The sequence below is a fragment of the Zingiber officinale genome, chromosome 9A (genome assembly GCF_018446385.1).
Source record: "Zingiber officinale cultivar Zhangliang chromosome 9A, Zo_v1.1, whole genome shotgun sequence".
NCBI classification, from domain to species: domain Eukaryota; kingdom Viridiplantae; phylum Streptophyta; class Magnoliopsida; order Zingiberales; family Zingiberaceae; genus Zingiber; species Zingiber officinale.
In genome coordinates this window covers 4421740-4437731 of record NC_056002.1, presented here as the reverse complement: position 1 = coordinate 4437731, position 15992 = coordinate 4421740, and the positions used below count along the sequence as shown (strand labels likewise).

At 37.5% G+C, this 15992-nt stretch overlaps 3 protein-coding genes across 7 annotated transcripts; 1 reads left to right on the top strand and 2 right to left on the bottom strand.

The window, feature by feature from the left end:
* Positions 1-54: 54 nt before the first annotated feature.
* LOC122018813 (MADS-box transcription factor 22-like) lies at positions 55-3702 on the bottom strand. Of its 3 annotated transcripts, none has more exons than XM_042576228.1 (9): positions 3553-3702; positions 3093-3293; positions 1178-1256; positions 1020-1081; positions 857-956; positions 731-772; positions 590-631; positions 368-516; positions 55-295 (listed from the first exon to the last, which is right to left on the bottom strand). In XM_042576228.1, the coding sequence occupies exons 2-9, from the start codon at positions 3272-3274 to the stop codon at positions 283-285; spliced, it is 669 nt and encodes a 222-aa protein (XP_042432162.1). In that variant the 5' UTR covers positions 3275-3293; positions 3553-3702; the 3' UTR covers positions 55-282. The 3 variants fall into 3 exon arrangements, with proteins under 3 accessions (XP_042432162.1, XP_042432163.1, XP_042432161.1); XM_042576229.1 differs by having other exon boundaries at positions 3093-3365; positions 3553-3693; XM_042576227.1 differs by having other exon boundaries at positions 857-1081.
* Positions 3703-4862: 1160 nt separating this feature from the next.
* LOC122021776 lies at positions 4863-6440 on the top strand. Its single transcript, XM_042579935.1, has one exon. It carries the CDS (start codon positions 4950-4952, stop codon positions 6183-6185), a length of 1236 nt encoding a protein of 411 aa, XP_042435869.1. The 5' UTR covers positions 4863-4949; the 3' UTR covers positions 6186-6440.
* Positions 6441-8466: 2026 nt separating this feature from the next.
* On the bottom strand, positions 8467-14972 carry LOC122019860 (protein CutA 1, chloroplastic-like). 3 transcript variants are annotated; one of them, XM_042577438.1, is made up of 6 exons: positions 14723-14969; positions 13800-13915; positions 11511-11573; positions 9319-9350; positions 8931-9025; positions 8467-8820 (listed from the first exon to the last, which is right to left on the bottom strand). In XM_042577438.1, exons 1-6 carry the CDS (start codon positions 14920-14922, stop codon positions 8739-8741), a joined length of 588 nt encoding a protein of 195 aa, XP_042433372.1. In that variant the 5' UTR covers positions 14923-14969; the 3' UTR covers positions 8467-8738. The 3 variants fall into 3 exon arrangements, with proteins under 3 accessions (XP_042433372.1, XP_042433374.1, XP_042433373.1); XM_042577440.1 differs by having other exon boundaries at positions 14685-14928; XM_042577439.1 differs by lacking the exon at positions 11511-11573 and having other exon boundaries at positions 14723-14972.
* Between the last annotated feature and the right edge of the window lie 1020 nt (positions 14973-15992).

Sequence of the window (15992 nt, the reverse complement as noted above, 5' to 3'; positions counted from 1 at the left end):
ATCAAATTTAACAATAACAATTAAAACAATATCAACATAAACGATCGACCACGATAATAATAACGATAAAGTTTATTGCAAGTAACGCAAGACTGATTCACATGAACTCTACGCAAAATACATACTTAACTACAGAGTTTTCATGTTCTTATAATTAAGAGTGTCCATACATAACTATATATAGAATAGAAAGTGCAGCATTACTAATACTCGATCCAACTTAATACGTAGCTTTTGGTTTCTGTTTTCAAGTATTCTCCTGAACAGAAATGAGACCCAATTTTACACTGGCAACCTGCAAACGTTAATCCCCCAAACATAAATCGCTATTATATTGAGTTAATAAATTAGCTTTAGGTTTGCGTACCCTAATTTGAGTGTAGTATCTGAATTAACATTGACACGATCCAGAAGCGTTCTAGAGTGCAAAGCATCAGAGACTGATTCAGCTGACTGGCCATCTTCACACGTAAGGTTTTCTGATTCAGTCACTACTTGTTTCTCTTCCTTTGCCATCTTCACCACATGATTAATATAATGAGTAAATACTAATTAATTTCTAATTAGTTCTATTTAAGAAAGGTTTTACTTGTTGTTTCAGCCTCTCATTTTCTCCTGTCAGTTGCTTTTCCTGCACAAATAAATTTTTTTAAAAATATTGTCTGACTGATTTATATATGTTATACAATTTGTAAAACCTTTTTTCACTTCGATATATATATAATGTCACCTTTTCTCGGAGATCATTAATCTGATCCATGATTTGATGGACCTGGTAGTTTAGAAAGTGTAAATTAAATTCGTAATGGATGCTGAAAGAGTTAGTAGTTTGTCGAATTGACAAAGAAACTCGCACCTTTTTCTCGAGCACACGAGTTAATCCTTCTTCAAGGATCTTCTCTAGATGTAGAAGCTCATGGATCGTCAAAGTTTTAAGCTCTTCTCCTCTCATTTGCCTGACAATATATAGCATGAAGATATATTTTAAGTGTACTGCAGTTAAAACTAATAAAGGATACCTTAATCGAAGGCTTTCCTGGGCCACTTCTAATCTCAGGCTTGCATAGATGTTGTCATCTATCTAAAAGGAGAGTTTATTGATTCATAAAGTCTAAATAATGAGTAGATGAATAGAAAATCATGTTTAGCTATGTTTAATAGTTTAAAAAAGAATTACATTTAAGTCGAAGTATGGATGTTCTTCTTTCTGCAAATTCTGTGAATCTGTACAGCGTTTTTCAAGAATGTCCTTAACACTGCAACCACAATGCCAAAGAGTGACTAAATGATGGCATATAGCATCTATGGCGATGAACCAAACCATGAATATAAGCTTATATATGTATGGTTGCTCAAATCCACCAAAAGAAGATTTCAATACAAACTAAGAACAGCATATATTTGTATTGTTTATGCACATTAGTCATCTATACAATTAATGTATGTCATATACCAAAAAAAATTAGTAATAATTGAATTTCAAGTGGTGTGTCGCTTTTGTTAGCCTTTGTGAATACATTCATTTTTCTATATTTTGAGCAATCAAATGTTAAACATCTTACACAAGGCCAAATCCAGATGAGTGTTGGTACATTCTAAGACCTATTATTTAAGGCTCCAACAATTACTTGAAGTAAATTACTAAATTTTTTGTATCATAAGTATGTCGTTGACGAAACAATTCTAAACCTATACATGCAACAATTACTGTTAGACAAAGAAACCTCGGCATTCTTCTACATTCATAAATTGATCACGATGTATAACATTAACTAACTGGGTTGAATTATTTTGCATTCACTAAAATCCCTATATTTCAAATCTTAGAATAGTTAGGGATATGCATTATCTACAATTTAACCATATATGTTCTTAAAACCTGATTTTAAACTATCTATAGATCTAGATAAATTATCCTATGTTTGATTGCATCTAGGATTGAATGATGCCACAACCGATTGCGAGATCACCCATCTTCACGCACGCTAGTTGCATCGCATGAGGAAGCATGAGCCAAGATTAGAGCTGAGTAGATTGCATTCATTAGATATTCTTAGTGTATATGGTTGCATTGTGACCATCTTATGCACTCATTTGTACTCTTCTCAGTCACTCTGAATTATGGTCTATGTTGCCATTATATGATACAAGCCTACATGACTTCTTTTTCCAAACAGTTGTGATATTTGATTTCATTTAACACACTCAATATTACACATTTATGGACAATATATATTTGTGAAGCTCTTAAACTTTTGAAGTTGTTCACATTGGCATATTTACTGGAGCAAAAGGTACGCCGTCACCTTAGTGGCTCCTCCAAGTTGACTCCACACTCTCCGGAAAGGCGTAAATCAAAGGGGGCATTTGTCCTAGCACAACGGTCCTTTGCACGAGGGAGGTCATCGCTGAGAATTGACCCCAAGACCTATTTGAGCATCCACTCGTGCAGGTACCAACTGCGTTAACCCGTGTGTTTGAATGTGATATTGTTAGGTTGTTTGTGCCAATTCCACAAACACATAACATACATTGCTTAAGTATTCTAGTTATAAGCAATCTACAACAACGCGAGTAATCTACAACACTTCGTACTGAGTGAATGGAGTATACCAAGCTCGAAACTGACTTTAAATTAACTTATACACCCATCAGAAACTTCCAAAGAAACTAGAAGAAATTTGTCTACTTTGTTTGCAACAAAACTAGCAATGAATATTATTCTCCCTTTTCGATTTTTAACCATTTCTAAACTGAATGGTTAAATTGATCTCTCTCACGCCTTAATTTTGGCATAAACTTTAGCTTTGACTCTGTCTAATTTGCCAAAATGGTCCGTATTACAAATTTCCTTACGGCTTTAATTATCGGCCATTAAAGGGTCTCTGTTGCTTTAATAATGTACAATTTCATAAATCAATTGGTGTATTAATATATTGCAATGAATAGTCCGTAAAAGAAAGCAGCTTCAGGCATCAGTGATTTGGTAAAATGCAAACCAAAATAATAATAATAATAATAATAATTAGACAGCTAAATACTCGATATTTATTCGCTAATTAATTAGTTAACAGTAAGATTAATTACTTTACCTAGAGCTAGCGAACTCAAAGAGCTTGCCGGTGGCGGAGAAGACGATGAGCGCCACCTCGGCGTCGCACAGCACGGAGAGCTCCTCCGCCTTCTTGAACAGCCCCCGGCGCCGCTTCGAGAAGGTCACCTGCCTCGCCGTTGCGCTCTTTATCTTCTTTATCTCAATCTTCTCCCTCGCCATCAGCAATTCACCTGCCTCGCTGTACGATTCACGCCAAGAACAATGGCGAATCAATTTCCACCCATAAAAGGAAACCACACCCGCTCCGCTTCTTATGCGTCATTATGGAAAACAAAAGGCACGTAGGTAATTTCCAAATTAAGCGAATCACGCTACGAGAATCAAACCCTAACATGGAAAAATATATATATATATATATATATACACACACAAAGAGAAGAAGAAGAAGAGGAGGAGGAACAAAAAGCAGAGAAGAAGAAGATAGCAAAAGTGCTCACCGATTAGCTGATTTGGAGCTGAGATTTAGGTCTGCGAAATTGGCTCTCGCGATCGGATTTTAAGGCGCGGAGAAGGCCAGAAAGGGCAGCTGCGACGGAAAGGGAGAGGACGCATTGTGGCGCTGCTCCCTTCTTGCAGCTTTTAACTCGGCGTGTAAAACACATGGTGCACTGTTCAAATTTTAAGGGTAAAAAATCCTCTTCTTTTTTTTTTCTGATAAATCGGAGTTATTAATTTTTTATTTGTGTGTGTGATTTAATATGTGTTGGGAAGAACTTAGTCCATCGGATTAAGAACTGGACTGTAATAAATTAAGTAAAATTACTTATTAGGGACTGTACGGCAGTTTTGGGGAATGGGCGCATGGGAAGATTTGTGGGGTGCAGGGTGGACTCTCGGATCCTGGCGTGATTAGATCTGACGGTGAGTGATGGCAGTGGCATAAAAGATTTTGTAGGCTGGATGGGGAGATTTGGAGACGGGTGGATGGGCTTTTCGAGGTCCACGTACCAGCTCTACGGAAGGTCCTGGCTGCTTTTGTATCTGCGCACTTATTATTATGCGACATTGACTAGTGGCCAATTTCCTTATGAAGCACTTTAATTTCGCATATGTTCATATTAAAACGTTCTGTCTTTTTCTAATTTGGTTATAAACTATTTTTATATTTTTTTTGAAAATCTTTAAATGTAAATAATATTCATAAGATATAAAATTAAGTATTCATTTAAATAGAATTAACAGGCTTTCCAATAAAAGGAATCTTGATAATCCAAAGAATTAAAGATGTTAGAATATTTAAAGCTATCTCACTTTCAATTTCACCCCTACTTTTATAATTTTTAGGAAATATTATTTATCCAACACACTTTGTCTAATCCTGTTACCACTTAAATTATTTGCCACTCATCGAAAGCCATATTATTCAATTGGAAATCATTGAATAATCTAGATGCAAAGTTAATCTATTGATCTATCTATTAGGAATCACTCTACTTGACTAGATCAATAGAGGTTATTTAAGCATTTTTGGATCAAAAAGTAATATATTTTTTAGAAATAAAAATGGTAGGTGATTTTGAAAGGTGTGAACTTTAATGCTAATTAAATTTAATGGTCAAAAAAAGATTAAACAAAACTGCGGAAGGAGAAGCACGTGGTTGGCACACGTGGCTAATCAGCTTGCGAGTTAAATATCCATCGTCCAATTTGAATGAATATTACTATAATACCCCTGCGGCTCTGCGTCTTCGGCCGATGTGGCCTCTGCCGGATCCAGATGCTTGAGCCTTTTTCGGTCATTTCATATTGCCCCGCATTTTGACCTAGTCACCCCCGCCACGGACTCGTCTTCGGTCACATCATCGGCAGGGAGGAGTGAACGACGGACGGCGAGATGGAAACCGGCGCCACGGCCGAAGCGAAGCAATGGCTGGCCATCGCGCTTAGGCTCCTCGGGGAGCGGGATCTTTCCGCGTGCAAGCGGTTCGCGGAGCGGGCGATGGAGGCGGATCCCCTTCTCGACGGCGTCGACCAGACCCTCGCCATCGCCGACGTCCTCCTCGCTTCCCAGCGATGGATCAATAACCACGTCGACTGGTACGCCATCCTTCAGCTCCAGCCCCCCTCAGCTTCCTCCCCCTCCACTAACGCCGACATGGCTGCCGTCAAGGGCCAGTACCGTCGGCTCGCGCTCCTCCTCCATCCGGACCGCAATAAGTTCCACGGAGCTGACTCCGCCTTTCGTCTTGTGACCGATGCCTTTGCGGTTCTCTCGGATCCCTCAAAGAAGTCCCTTTTCGATGCCGAGCTCCACGTAGCCAACTCCTCCACCGCGATGCCGTCTTCTCCTGACCATACTTTCTCTTCCACCCCCACCCCTATCTCCAAAGATCCCTTTTGGACAGCCTGCCAATCCTGCTGCTACGTGCACCAATACTCTAGGGAGTATCTAAACCAGACCATCCGCTGCCCTAATTGCCGCCAAGGGTTCCGAGCCACCAAGCTCGCAGCTTCTCCCCCGGTCGTTCCAGGCACCGACATGTACTACTGCTCATGGGGCTTCTTTCCTCTTGGATTTCCTGGTGCTCCGGATATCTTCGCCAAAGGAGATCTCAATGCAGAGTGGAAACCGTTCTTTCCAATGTCCTCCTGTTCACGAATGAGCGAACCACTGAAAACTTCCAATCATCAGCAGCAAGATATGGCACGCTCATCGTCGAATCCACATGGCAAGCCGCAGAATAACGGGAACAATGAGAACCTGGTGGAGCCAGAGTCGATGCGGTCTGGTATGAGGAGTAAGAAGATGGCGGTGAAAAAAGTCGGGCGTCCAAGGAAGTATCATTTGGCTAGTGGGAACCAAGGGAAAAGTAGTGCAAGTGTTGAATTGCCTAACGTTCCTGAGCCATGGCCAGTCAGTGAGGCAATGCCTATAAACATTGGAGGAGTCCAAGGTAGAGATATAAATATCAATCAAGAAATTAAGACTGGTTCTGAGGATGGAGTCCATGCAGTTGATGATTATACTATTAACTTTCATATAGATGTTAATGCTACTGATGAAATTCTAGACAACCTTCAGAATCTTCCCTTTCTGAGGGATGAAGAGCTGCATCTGCGGATGCCTTAGTGTACTAGTTTTTCAGTTCAAGGTGACAAATGATCACTTGTAATGCCGCTGTATTTTGATTGGTCAGCATTGTTGTATTGGAATCCTGACCACCATTGTTTTAGTTATCTTTTATCAGTTCGTAATCCTTGTAACTTTATAAGGACTGCTTAATGGGGATTTGACTTCCTGAACTCCGATTGCATGGAAAGTGTTTTGTGACTTCTGCTATTTGTGAAGGAAGATTTCTGTGAAAGGTACTCCTTTTTATCCTTACCGCCTACAAAGTTTATTGTCATTTTGGTTTTACTTAAACATTATTCACACTTGCTTATCATATCTTAATTTTGCCTAATGTGGTTCTGATTCTCATTCTTTCACATAGTATTATCATGTAAATAAATTTTGATTATGTCTGATTGATGGTCACTTGCAAGCATATGGTGTTTCTAGTTAAACCATAAGTCTACAATTTGCTTCCTTTTGTCAAGAGCTTAGCTTCTGACATGATTAGGTCTCTAACCGAATCCTAGCCCAAGTTTTTGTGATACTTCATATGGCAAGCACATGAAACATGTAATTTGACGGTATGGTTGCTTTAAGTGGCCTAAGTATCAAAGCTGAACTTCTAAAACAGCATTTAACCTGTAGGATTATAGCAATCCAATACATTATCTCATTGATTTGAATGAGTCATTAGATTGGATTAGATTATATTTAAGGGAAACTATTGGTTATAATTTTTTTTTTTTAGCAATTTGGTCATAACGATGTCAGATGGCTAGCACACAACATAATATTCACAAGTTGGAGTAGCTTTTGTTCACCAAATACTCTGCCAATGATATTGATATTCCTTATTAACTATGACATCCCTTATGCTACGAAATTGTGTGTACATATTGTTCCCATGACATGCAAGAAAGTGCTTTTCCTAGACTTTGCCGTTCATGCCTGCTTTCTGGACTGTAAACTGGGCAAAGATCTTTTTTTGTTTTTCTGTTTCATAATCATATCATTTAATGGTGAAATAGAAGGTTCTATATATCACAGTGCTCTGAGATTATCTATACCTGTCTTTGTGACATAAATTTTTCATGTATTGCCCTTCTGCGTGCTATAGCAATGCTACAAGTACCTGCATTATGATGTTTGTCGTCTATCATTATAGATAGATAAATAAATTCCCTATCCTGTCAATTGTGGGACAGTTGATTAGACAATGAAGCAATTCCTTTGTTCTTTGTGCTATTGATATGTTCAACATTCTTAGGATCACTAATGAAATGAGAGCACAGAGTTGAAGTGTCACATAGAGTGGGAATAGTCCAAGATGGATTGTTTTTTAATTGCCACGGAGTTCATCGGTTCTTAGTGAAGTTCAGAACGGACAACTTTTAGCGCACAAAAAACACACCTCAAGAAATTATATAATCAATAATCTCTAACTCGAGCAACCGAGCAAGTGAGAGGGAGAAAAGTGTCGACCGTCATTAGGATGTCACCCCCTAGTCAGTTGGACATTTCGTTGGAACACTCTTGCAGCACTCAATGTGACAAAAAAAAAATGATTCATTCGTCCTTAACGCTCCCGCTCAATTCATTCCTAGGTCAACACAGAGAAGATAAATTATAAATAGCCACTAGCCATGAATACAGATGGTCAAGACATAGGGATGGTTTGCTCGAACATGTTGAGTTTCAATTCCAAAATTTCATGTGGCAATATCTCATATTTCAATTATCATACTGCCATGAGAGGACCACTCTTGCAGCACTTAAGATGGCAAAAGATGAATATACTCGTCTCCAGTGCCCCCGCCAACCCGTCTCAAGTTCAACTCTTGCAGCACTCAAGAATTTATATTAGATGGAATTTGTGATCGCACTTTAGAAGTTATAGATGAATTAGTGTGGGTGGTATCATCTTCTCTAGGTGGTGAGTTCATGGAGATCGGTTGGACAAATTGAGCAAGCTGGTTAGCCCAAGTGTGTCGATTGGATCACTGAGTAGGATTGGTTTGGCTAGTCAAGTTGATCAATCGAACAAATAGATTCAGACAACTGACCAATAGGGCAAAGAGGGTCAGTCTAGCAAGTCAATTAAGCTATTCAGGCCAATGAAATTGATAAAATAAAATGAAACAGAACGTCAACACGTTTAAACAGGAAATGAGCATTGAAGTTGTGTAATCACTTGCAAAAAAATTTGCACCGGGTTGGAGCCTCTTCTAGGTTTGTTTGTTAAGTTTCGCCAATCAAAGTGAGAGGTTGAGCAATTCTACCAGCTACAAAAGCAAAGTGAGAATCAGTCAAGGCGTGGGAGAAGCAATCACCCAACATACTATTTAGCCATCATTCTAGTTGACGGATCACAGTTTTTGGAAGCATTAAACAAAAGCATGCACCAGTAAACAAACACAACTGCATACAAGAAACCGATGCTAATGCCAAAAAAAAAAAAAAAAAAAGACAATACTTTAACTGATAGTCCTTCAAGTGCAACTTATTCGGATAATGTCCATTCGAGCAGGAAAACTCAGCATCACGCTCAAAACTACTCCGTGGGAAACCTCATGATCTAGTACTGTCCTTGATCCACTCAAGATACTTGAGATTACCACCAGTGATGGGCAACGCAATCACTTCAGGAACCCTGCAACAATTTCAGATTGTTAGTTTACCAATGATGGAGGTTGAACCTGCAGATTGATTTCTCATCAGTTAAACATATTTAATCACAACCAATGTTCAAATGGCACTTACTCGTATTCATGATTGGACTTCACATGCTCTGTCAAAGCACCAAGAAGAGACTCGCGAGTCTTTATTATCAGTAGTTCCTCCGAATCTGTTTGTATCTGAGTCATTAAGGTAAAGGGGGTTATTCTACCCTGCTGCTGCAATTTTTAACCAGGTCGATGCTGAATTTTTAAAGCATGACCGATAACTGTATCTAATGGAAATTGGACGTCTTAAACTTGCAGCATATAACTATTTAGGACTGTATATAACTGTCAACAAAACTAGGATAGAAAAAAATTCCTGATAAGAATTTAACTGAGTGAAATCTTGAATAATATTCATGGATGTAGTAGACTGAACTAACAGGTCAGTAGTTGAGACAAATAACTCAATATAAAACTATTTCTACCTTGCCATCCCACCAATAAACTGATTGGATACCTGCGAGCAAAACAGGCACGTACTTAGAAAAATATAAATCAAAAGGAACTAGGCATTTAAAAAATAGATTGGTTTCTCATCACCAGTAAGCGTTTGTGACATAAATCATCAGATCAACACATCTAAGTAAACTACCTTGTACCTAAAGAATCACTGAGAACACCACTTACAAGAGAGATCAAATATCCAAGCATGCACATATCATGATATTCGAAAATTTACCTATTGATGAAACCTGATCCAAAATATAAAAAGGTTTTTTGCCCAAACACTTGAATTTTCTAACATGTCCACGTCAACATGGAAAATGGCTGTATGTATTTATGAATTATGTAGCATAAGAATGAACACCAAATCCCAACATCCAAATCGTATGATTTTCTTAAACTCATAAAGATAGCACAGCATCAATACAGTTAGTATAGAAGATTGTTATGCAGAAAACCTTTATAAAAGCAGTAATACATTATTATGGTCTCTCCCTGTCTCTCTCCACCATACTATATACACTCAATTAATGAATGTAAAGAAAATTTTCATCAGCGACTGAAAAGACAATCTTTCTTCAATATTACTATAGGATGAACAAATCTAATTGAACTCAACGTTAATGACTTAATCAGATCTATAGTATAATAATCTAATAAGAGTGAATATCTGGATGCATGATCCATATCAATTCAATAGCAAAGGTAGATCATTATTTGGACTCTATCCATCTTGTTAGACCTTGAGTTAGTTCAAACTCTCAATGCTCATACTTCTTTACCTAGTTAGAAATCTTGTTGCATGGAGAAGCACTACCTTTTCCTGGATCTATGTGCAACATCTCGTAAGGGTAAGCTAGATACCTAATCTGAAGGCACCAACTCAAAAATGTGGAAATTATATTCGGTCCCTTCTGAGTTCTACTCACCAACATGGTTACCAGAATCCTATGATCCAAAATGCAAATCACCCAAAATGGTACAAAATGTATGGCGGGCTGTTTCTGTCTAGAATTGGTCTGATTTAATACTATTGCAACTGATGCAATACAATTTGGCCCAAATTAATATGATTTGAACTGATCTCAGCAATCCTTATTGACATCTATATTCCTTGAGCGCCCTCCATTGACACAGAAACGTATGTCTACTCCTCAAGCCTCAACCATAAGGCATCGGAGTATCTCAGCCTTGGCCTTCAGCAATTGATTTTAGGAACTTGTTGGCCAAGATGTTTGAGGTTTCTTCCCTTCATAGGTGAGTGCAATTTTTGAGAAAGAAGGTGAAGAAAAAAAAAAAGTGGTTATATTAGACCAAGATGATGACGAGGATAATTACATTTTGAGTGAAGAGGATATAGAGAGATTATGATACAATACCAATATGTCTCTTTGAAGGTTTTTGTTTTAGATATTTAAATCATAGGTGATTTTCGGATATCAATATAGCAATATGGCCTTTAGACTTTTTAATTATATAATTCATTTTATTATTTGTGGCAATGTGCTTTATTAATCATATTAGATGTTAAATAGGATAATCTTATAATTTAAAGTACTTTGTTTTTACTTATTTATCTTTTTAGCATGAACCCATGATTCATGATTCAGTATGATTCACAATTCATATAATCACCAAAATAATTCATTGATTCAATCCTCAATTTGACAACCTTGCTCGCCCATACTCAACAAGTCCAAAATGTTTGATATGGAAGAACAGTTGGTAGAGCAGAATTACTTTTTGCTGGATCTATGTGCAAGATCTCATAAGGATAAGTTAGATACCTAGTCAAGAAGACGAAGATTTGTAAGAGAAGGATTCTTATGCATCATTATTAGAGAGGGCATTGTAGGGTGTAGTGAAAATAACCCTACTTAGGTATATCTTTGGTTGGCTAAAAGGAATCAAAATATGTTGTTCTATTTATCCTACTGAATGTTAAATCACAGACTACACGACATGAAACAAAAGGATGAACTATGAACTTTGCTATAGTATATAAAAATTTCAGACAAGAATCTGATATAAGCCAAATTGCATAACCAAACCATTTAAAAATTTGCAATGGACAGGTTCTGTAAAATACAAGGACAAGATCAGCAAGCACACACTTTGGGCAAATATTTCAAGCAGAGTTGTTATTGCTAAAACATGTTAATGCTGTACATGCCTGGTACTCGATTGACACATGCAGCAAGTTTCTCCTTGATGATGCTTTCAGCAAGCTTTATGCCTATAGAGTGAATGGAGTAAATTAAGAATGTGAAGTTATGATATGTGAAAAATAAAGTGATAGATTAATAAAGCTAAATAAAATAAAAATTTTAATTTCAGAGATGTGTAGATGGAGAACTAGCTCATAGTTAGTTGAATTGTTGTTACATATAAACATAGACATATCAACAAATCAGATAGAGCACTGTCCGTCAGTCTGCACTCAACTTGGACGAAAGATTGTGTTACATTATTGAGGAAGGTTTACTTAGAAGGATAAATGTGAAAAGAAGTGGCGGTGGCAGAGGAAAAATAATATGTATATGATATTTGATTGATTGTGATGCATGTATAATTTTGTGATCAATCAACCATGTATTATTGTACATGTATAAAAGTAAGTCTTCTTGCAAGTAAACCAAGTCTTAGTGCAAAAAAGAAACTTCATTGTGGAAAAGCAAATGTCATACATATAAAAGCAAAACCTTCACACTTTCACTAAATCCAATCAATCTTCTTGATAAAATAGAAAATTTTATTTCAATATAAAGTGAACAATTTGAGTGATTTGATAAAGGGAATTTCAGTCTGCCCCCTCATAAGATGCTCCTGCAACATCCAATATTATTTATTGGCATATAGCTATCTCATCAGCAATGCTTCCTCCCTTTCGTCTATTTAACTTGTACCTCTTTTGCGCAGTCCCAATGCCATTGTGTTCATCTCTATGGTGGCTATGCACCTTGATGAGAAATAATCTAGTGATAAAAACTACATATGATAAAAATGATGACTAGAGAAATGGCTATAAAGGAACTTATTCCTAGGATGGGATCTTCTATAATATCAATCAAAAAAAAGAAATTGATAGGAAACTGAAACAGACAGTGAGAAACAGCATATATCAAGTGAAAAACGTAATCAGACTCAGTTGAAAATTAGCTTCGTTTTTTTAAAAAAAAAAATTGATGAGAATTGGATGAGCACTATTAGTTGATTATATATGAGTACAAGAATAGGATTCATGGTGAGACAAGGACGCCGAGAAGAGGACGCCGAGAAGAGGACTTTGGATTGTATTGATCTTTGCACACAGGTGTCTGAGTCAACCAGCGAACAAGGTCCTTTACTACAAGTAGGTCAAGATAGCAGCTCCATGGTAAAGGTTCTAGTTCAAATCCCTTGAGAGAGAAAAGTAAGATTTTGGTTTGGTTAAGTCATCAGTGTAAGCTTAAATTTAATTAAAAAAACTTATCGTAATGCCTGAGTAATAGCTTTAAGTATTATTTTATACAATGATAGTCAACAAGTGGCACTATAGAAATGAGGGATAGAGCTGTCCTCATCCCTTTTCTCACAAATAGTTGCATTTTAACTATTCCATTCTCACTGAGCCTATCAATGTCATGTGATTGATAGTCAGATTATTTGAACTGAATAGCTTTTGCAAACTATCAAATAACACCAACTCCAAGAGATATACTGGAAAAGAATCCTTGATCTCCTCTTAAATTATGCGAAATATATCAAAGGACAAATAAAAGACAAAAACTGATGATGAAATGTGATAGCCGTCAATATTTCTGCTTGAGGAAAAGGAGAGAAGGGTAAGAAGGAAATGAAGATTGAGAAAATAAATGCTTCCGACTTATTTTTCTTTTTATTGCTATCACCTATTGAATATCTAATATTTTTCCTTTTTTGGAAGCTCCTCTCTTTTTTGTGTAGTAAATTCCATTTTTTTATTTCCAGCTGTGCCTCATCCTTTCTTAATCAAGCATCCATTTTTAAAACATTTTAATGTACCCTTTTTAATTCATTGATGATCCAGCCTAATCCAGTCATGATCTTGTTGGCCTGTAATTGGGCCTACTATGACATATTTAAATACCGGATTGACAATGATGTGGTAGTGATATTCAAGGTTCTAATAATATGCAAATCACAAATGAAATGCATGTGACCTTTATAATATCTTCAATTCAAGGCAGTGGCAGACACATCATTTCATTCTTAGTCAAATCACAATCACACATATCTAAATGTCATCCCCCCCTAGAAATCTAAGCCATCACACAGCTGTTAATGCTAATATTAAAGTTGACGTAACATCTAAAACAAATGTAAACAATGTAGATTTCTAGGGAAATAAAACAGAGTCAAATAGATTTCATAAAATTATGTATTAACTGAAAACTGTTTGTGCAAATCAGATGGGATGTAAAGCAAGCTCCAAAGCAAAGACCTGCATCTTTGTTGGGAACAGTCACATAGACTACAATAGATGGCACAGTGGTTGAAGCAGCCTCCATACCAGTAGAATGAAGACCTCTCGTGGACGGTTTGGCAATGGCCTTTGACCTGCACAACAGCAACTTCAATTCATCAACAATGAGGGGAGTCATACAAGAAAGAGAATAGATCTATTGGAATTGCAATAAGGAACTCTAGTAGCTCTGTTTTGCTGAGTTGTTAGTGAGAAGCAAAAGAAGTAAATAGAAATAAAGTTGTAATCATGTGTTTCACATCCAAGAAAATGCTTTTATCAAGGTACAAGTGCTTTGAACTTATAATATACCCAGCAAATTGAGAAATTTCTAATGAATTGTTTCTGAGTATCGAGTAGATTGAGAAACTTCGACTAAGATAACAGCCAGTATGATGAAAGAATCAGATTTCATCATCATAGGGTACAAACCACATAATGACCAGAATAGGCTTAACTAACATGAATTTTGTACTGTGTTCTTAAAATTAATATGATCCCTAAACATGGAGAAGTGAACTGCAATCCAGATTTACCAAAAATATAGGCAGCGTATTCAGAAAGTTATTTATCTAGTATGCAGAAGGCGAAGCTAGAAATTCTTTCAAGTGAGTACAGTGAATTTTGGGGTGAATTGACCGAATCGGATTGAAGCCCCAATGAGTATGAAGATAATATAATGTAACAGAATCCGGGGTTATCGTGATTTACACGGTGTCATCAAATCGCAGATCAATATTAATATGATACGAAACAAGACAAATATATCATTGAAAAAGGCGTAGTCCACCAAATCATCAGAGTTCAGCCACGAGGATCTTCTTTGCACATATAAACAGATACATCAGCAAGAAGACCACATACCAGGAAGGAGGAGGGGGGAGGGAGGAAATAGAGTTCACCCTAGGAAATGGAGGCGGCTGAGCGACTGCGCGGCACAGCCTGACCTGAATCCGATGGCGGTGAGAGTACCGAGGCTCAGAAGACAGAGAGCCCCGAAAAGTGGAGTGCGGCGTCGAAGCTTTGGTGCCCCGGAGGAAGGCTGGCGAGGAGGAGCTGGGGAAATCGCCGAGAAAGTTCGTGAAAGAGAGAGCAGCGGCATTCTTTTTCTGTTATTACTAATTTAACTTCGACGCTAATAATTGAGGGGCAAATGTGGCGTGCCATTGTTATGATATTTTCATCACGTTAAGTCCCTTTTTTTAAAAAAAAAATATACCCTAAACTAATCATTTGAGAGTAAATACATATCTACATTTTATTTTTACCTCATCTAAACCTCTTTTTAATTGTTCATCTTTATCCCTTGGATCTCCTTGGACGGTATGATGATTAAAATATAGAATATTATCATATAAAGTTTAAGAATTGAAACTCAACATACATGAATATGTCTTTCTCCATATTTTGATCATTTGTACTAATGACTAGTAACCATTCGTAATTTACCTCTTCTATGTTGGCCTAGAAACGGACTGGTGAGAGTATTGGGACGAGTGAATCGTCTTTTTGCCACATCTTTGTCTCCTCAGGATGATACAATTATTGACATGAGGTATTCCCACATAAGATATTGGGATCGAAACTTGACGTGTCCGAGCATGTCTTCCCTCATATCTTGCTCACATGCACTAATGACTAATAGTCACCCGTAATTTACCTCTTCCATGTTGGCCTAAGGACAGCTTGGCAGAGGCGCTGGGGTGAGTAAATCGCTTTTTTTTTTTGCTGCATCTTAGGCCGTTGTCCCCTCGGGTAGTACAGTGATTAAGACATAGGGTGTTGCCACATGAGATATTGAAGTTAAAACTTGACGTGTCCGAGTATGTCTTTTCTCATGCTTTAACCACCTATAGTAATAGTTAGTATTGTTCATGATTTATTAGGAATGGATTCACTGAGACGCTGAAGACTAATGATTCACCTTTGTTTTTTCTTAGCCGCCTGAACGAGCTTAATCAACTTTTGGTACCAGTTCAGATCCTCTAGATCGATTTTTCCCTGGACCACAAAAATCCGTATAAAAGACAATCACATGCAATACGCATGCACGTAGAAACACAACTCACGCAGAAACACAGAGTTGTAGCGTACAGCCCTGACCACTCGCGATCCGCCAGCGATGAAAACTCCACCGCGATCCGTCGACGACGGACAACCACCTCTCTGCGG

What these genes read in the sequence shown, in the direction of transcription:
- LOC122019860 (XM_042577438.1), bottom strand. Translation starts at nt 14,922, where the DNA reads ATGCCGCTGCTCTCTCTTTCACGAACTTTCTCGGCGATTTCCCCAGCT. An exon ending in TGTTCCCAACAAAGATGCAG is followed by an intron (nt 11,574 to 13,799) that starts GTCTTTGCTTTG and finishes TTCACTCTATAG; the next exon opens with GCATAAAGCTTGCTGAAAGC. An exon ending in AAGTCCAATCATGAATACGA is followed by an intron (nt 8,821 to 8,930) that starts GTAAGTGCCATT and finishes AAATTGTTGCAG; the next exon opens with GGTTCCTGAAGTGATTGCGT.
- LOC122021776 (XM_042579935.1), top strand. Translation starts at nt 4,950, where the DNA reads ATGGAAACCGGCGCCACGGCCGAAGCGAAGCAATGGCTGGCCATCGCG.
- LOC122018813 (XM_042576227.1), bottom strand. Translation starts at nt 3,274, where the DNA reads ATGGCGAGGGAGAAGATTGAGATAAAGAAGATAAAGAGCGCAACGGCG. An exon ending in ATCCATACTTCGACTTAAAT is followed by an intron (nt 1,082 to 1,177) that starts GTAATTCTTTTT and finishes CTCTCCTTTTAG; the next exon opens with ATAGATGACAACATCTATGC. An exon ending in ATGAGAGGCTGAAACAACAA is followed by an intron (nt 517 to 589) that starts GTAAAACCTTTC and finishes CATGTGGTGAAG; the next exon opens with ATGGCAAAGGAAGAGAAACA.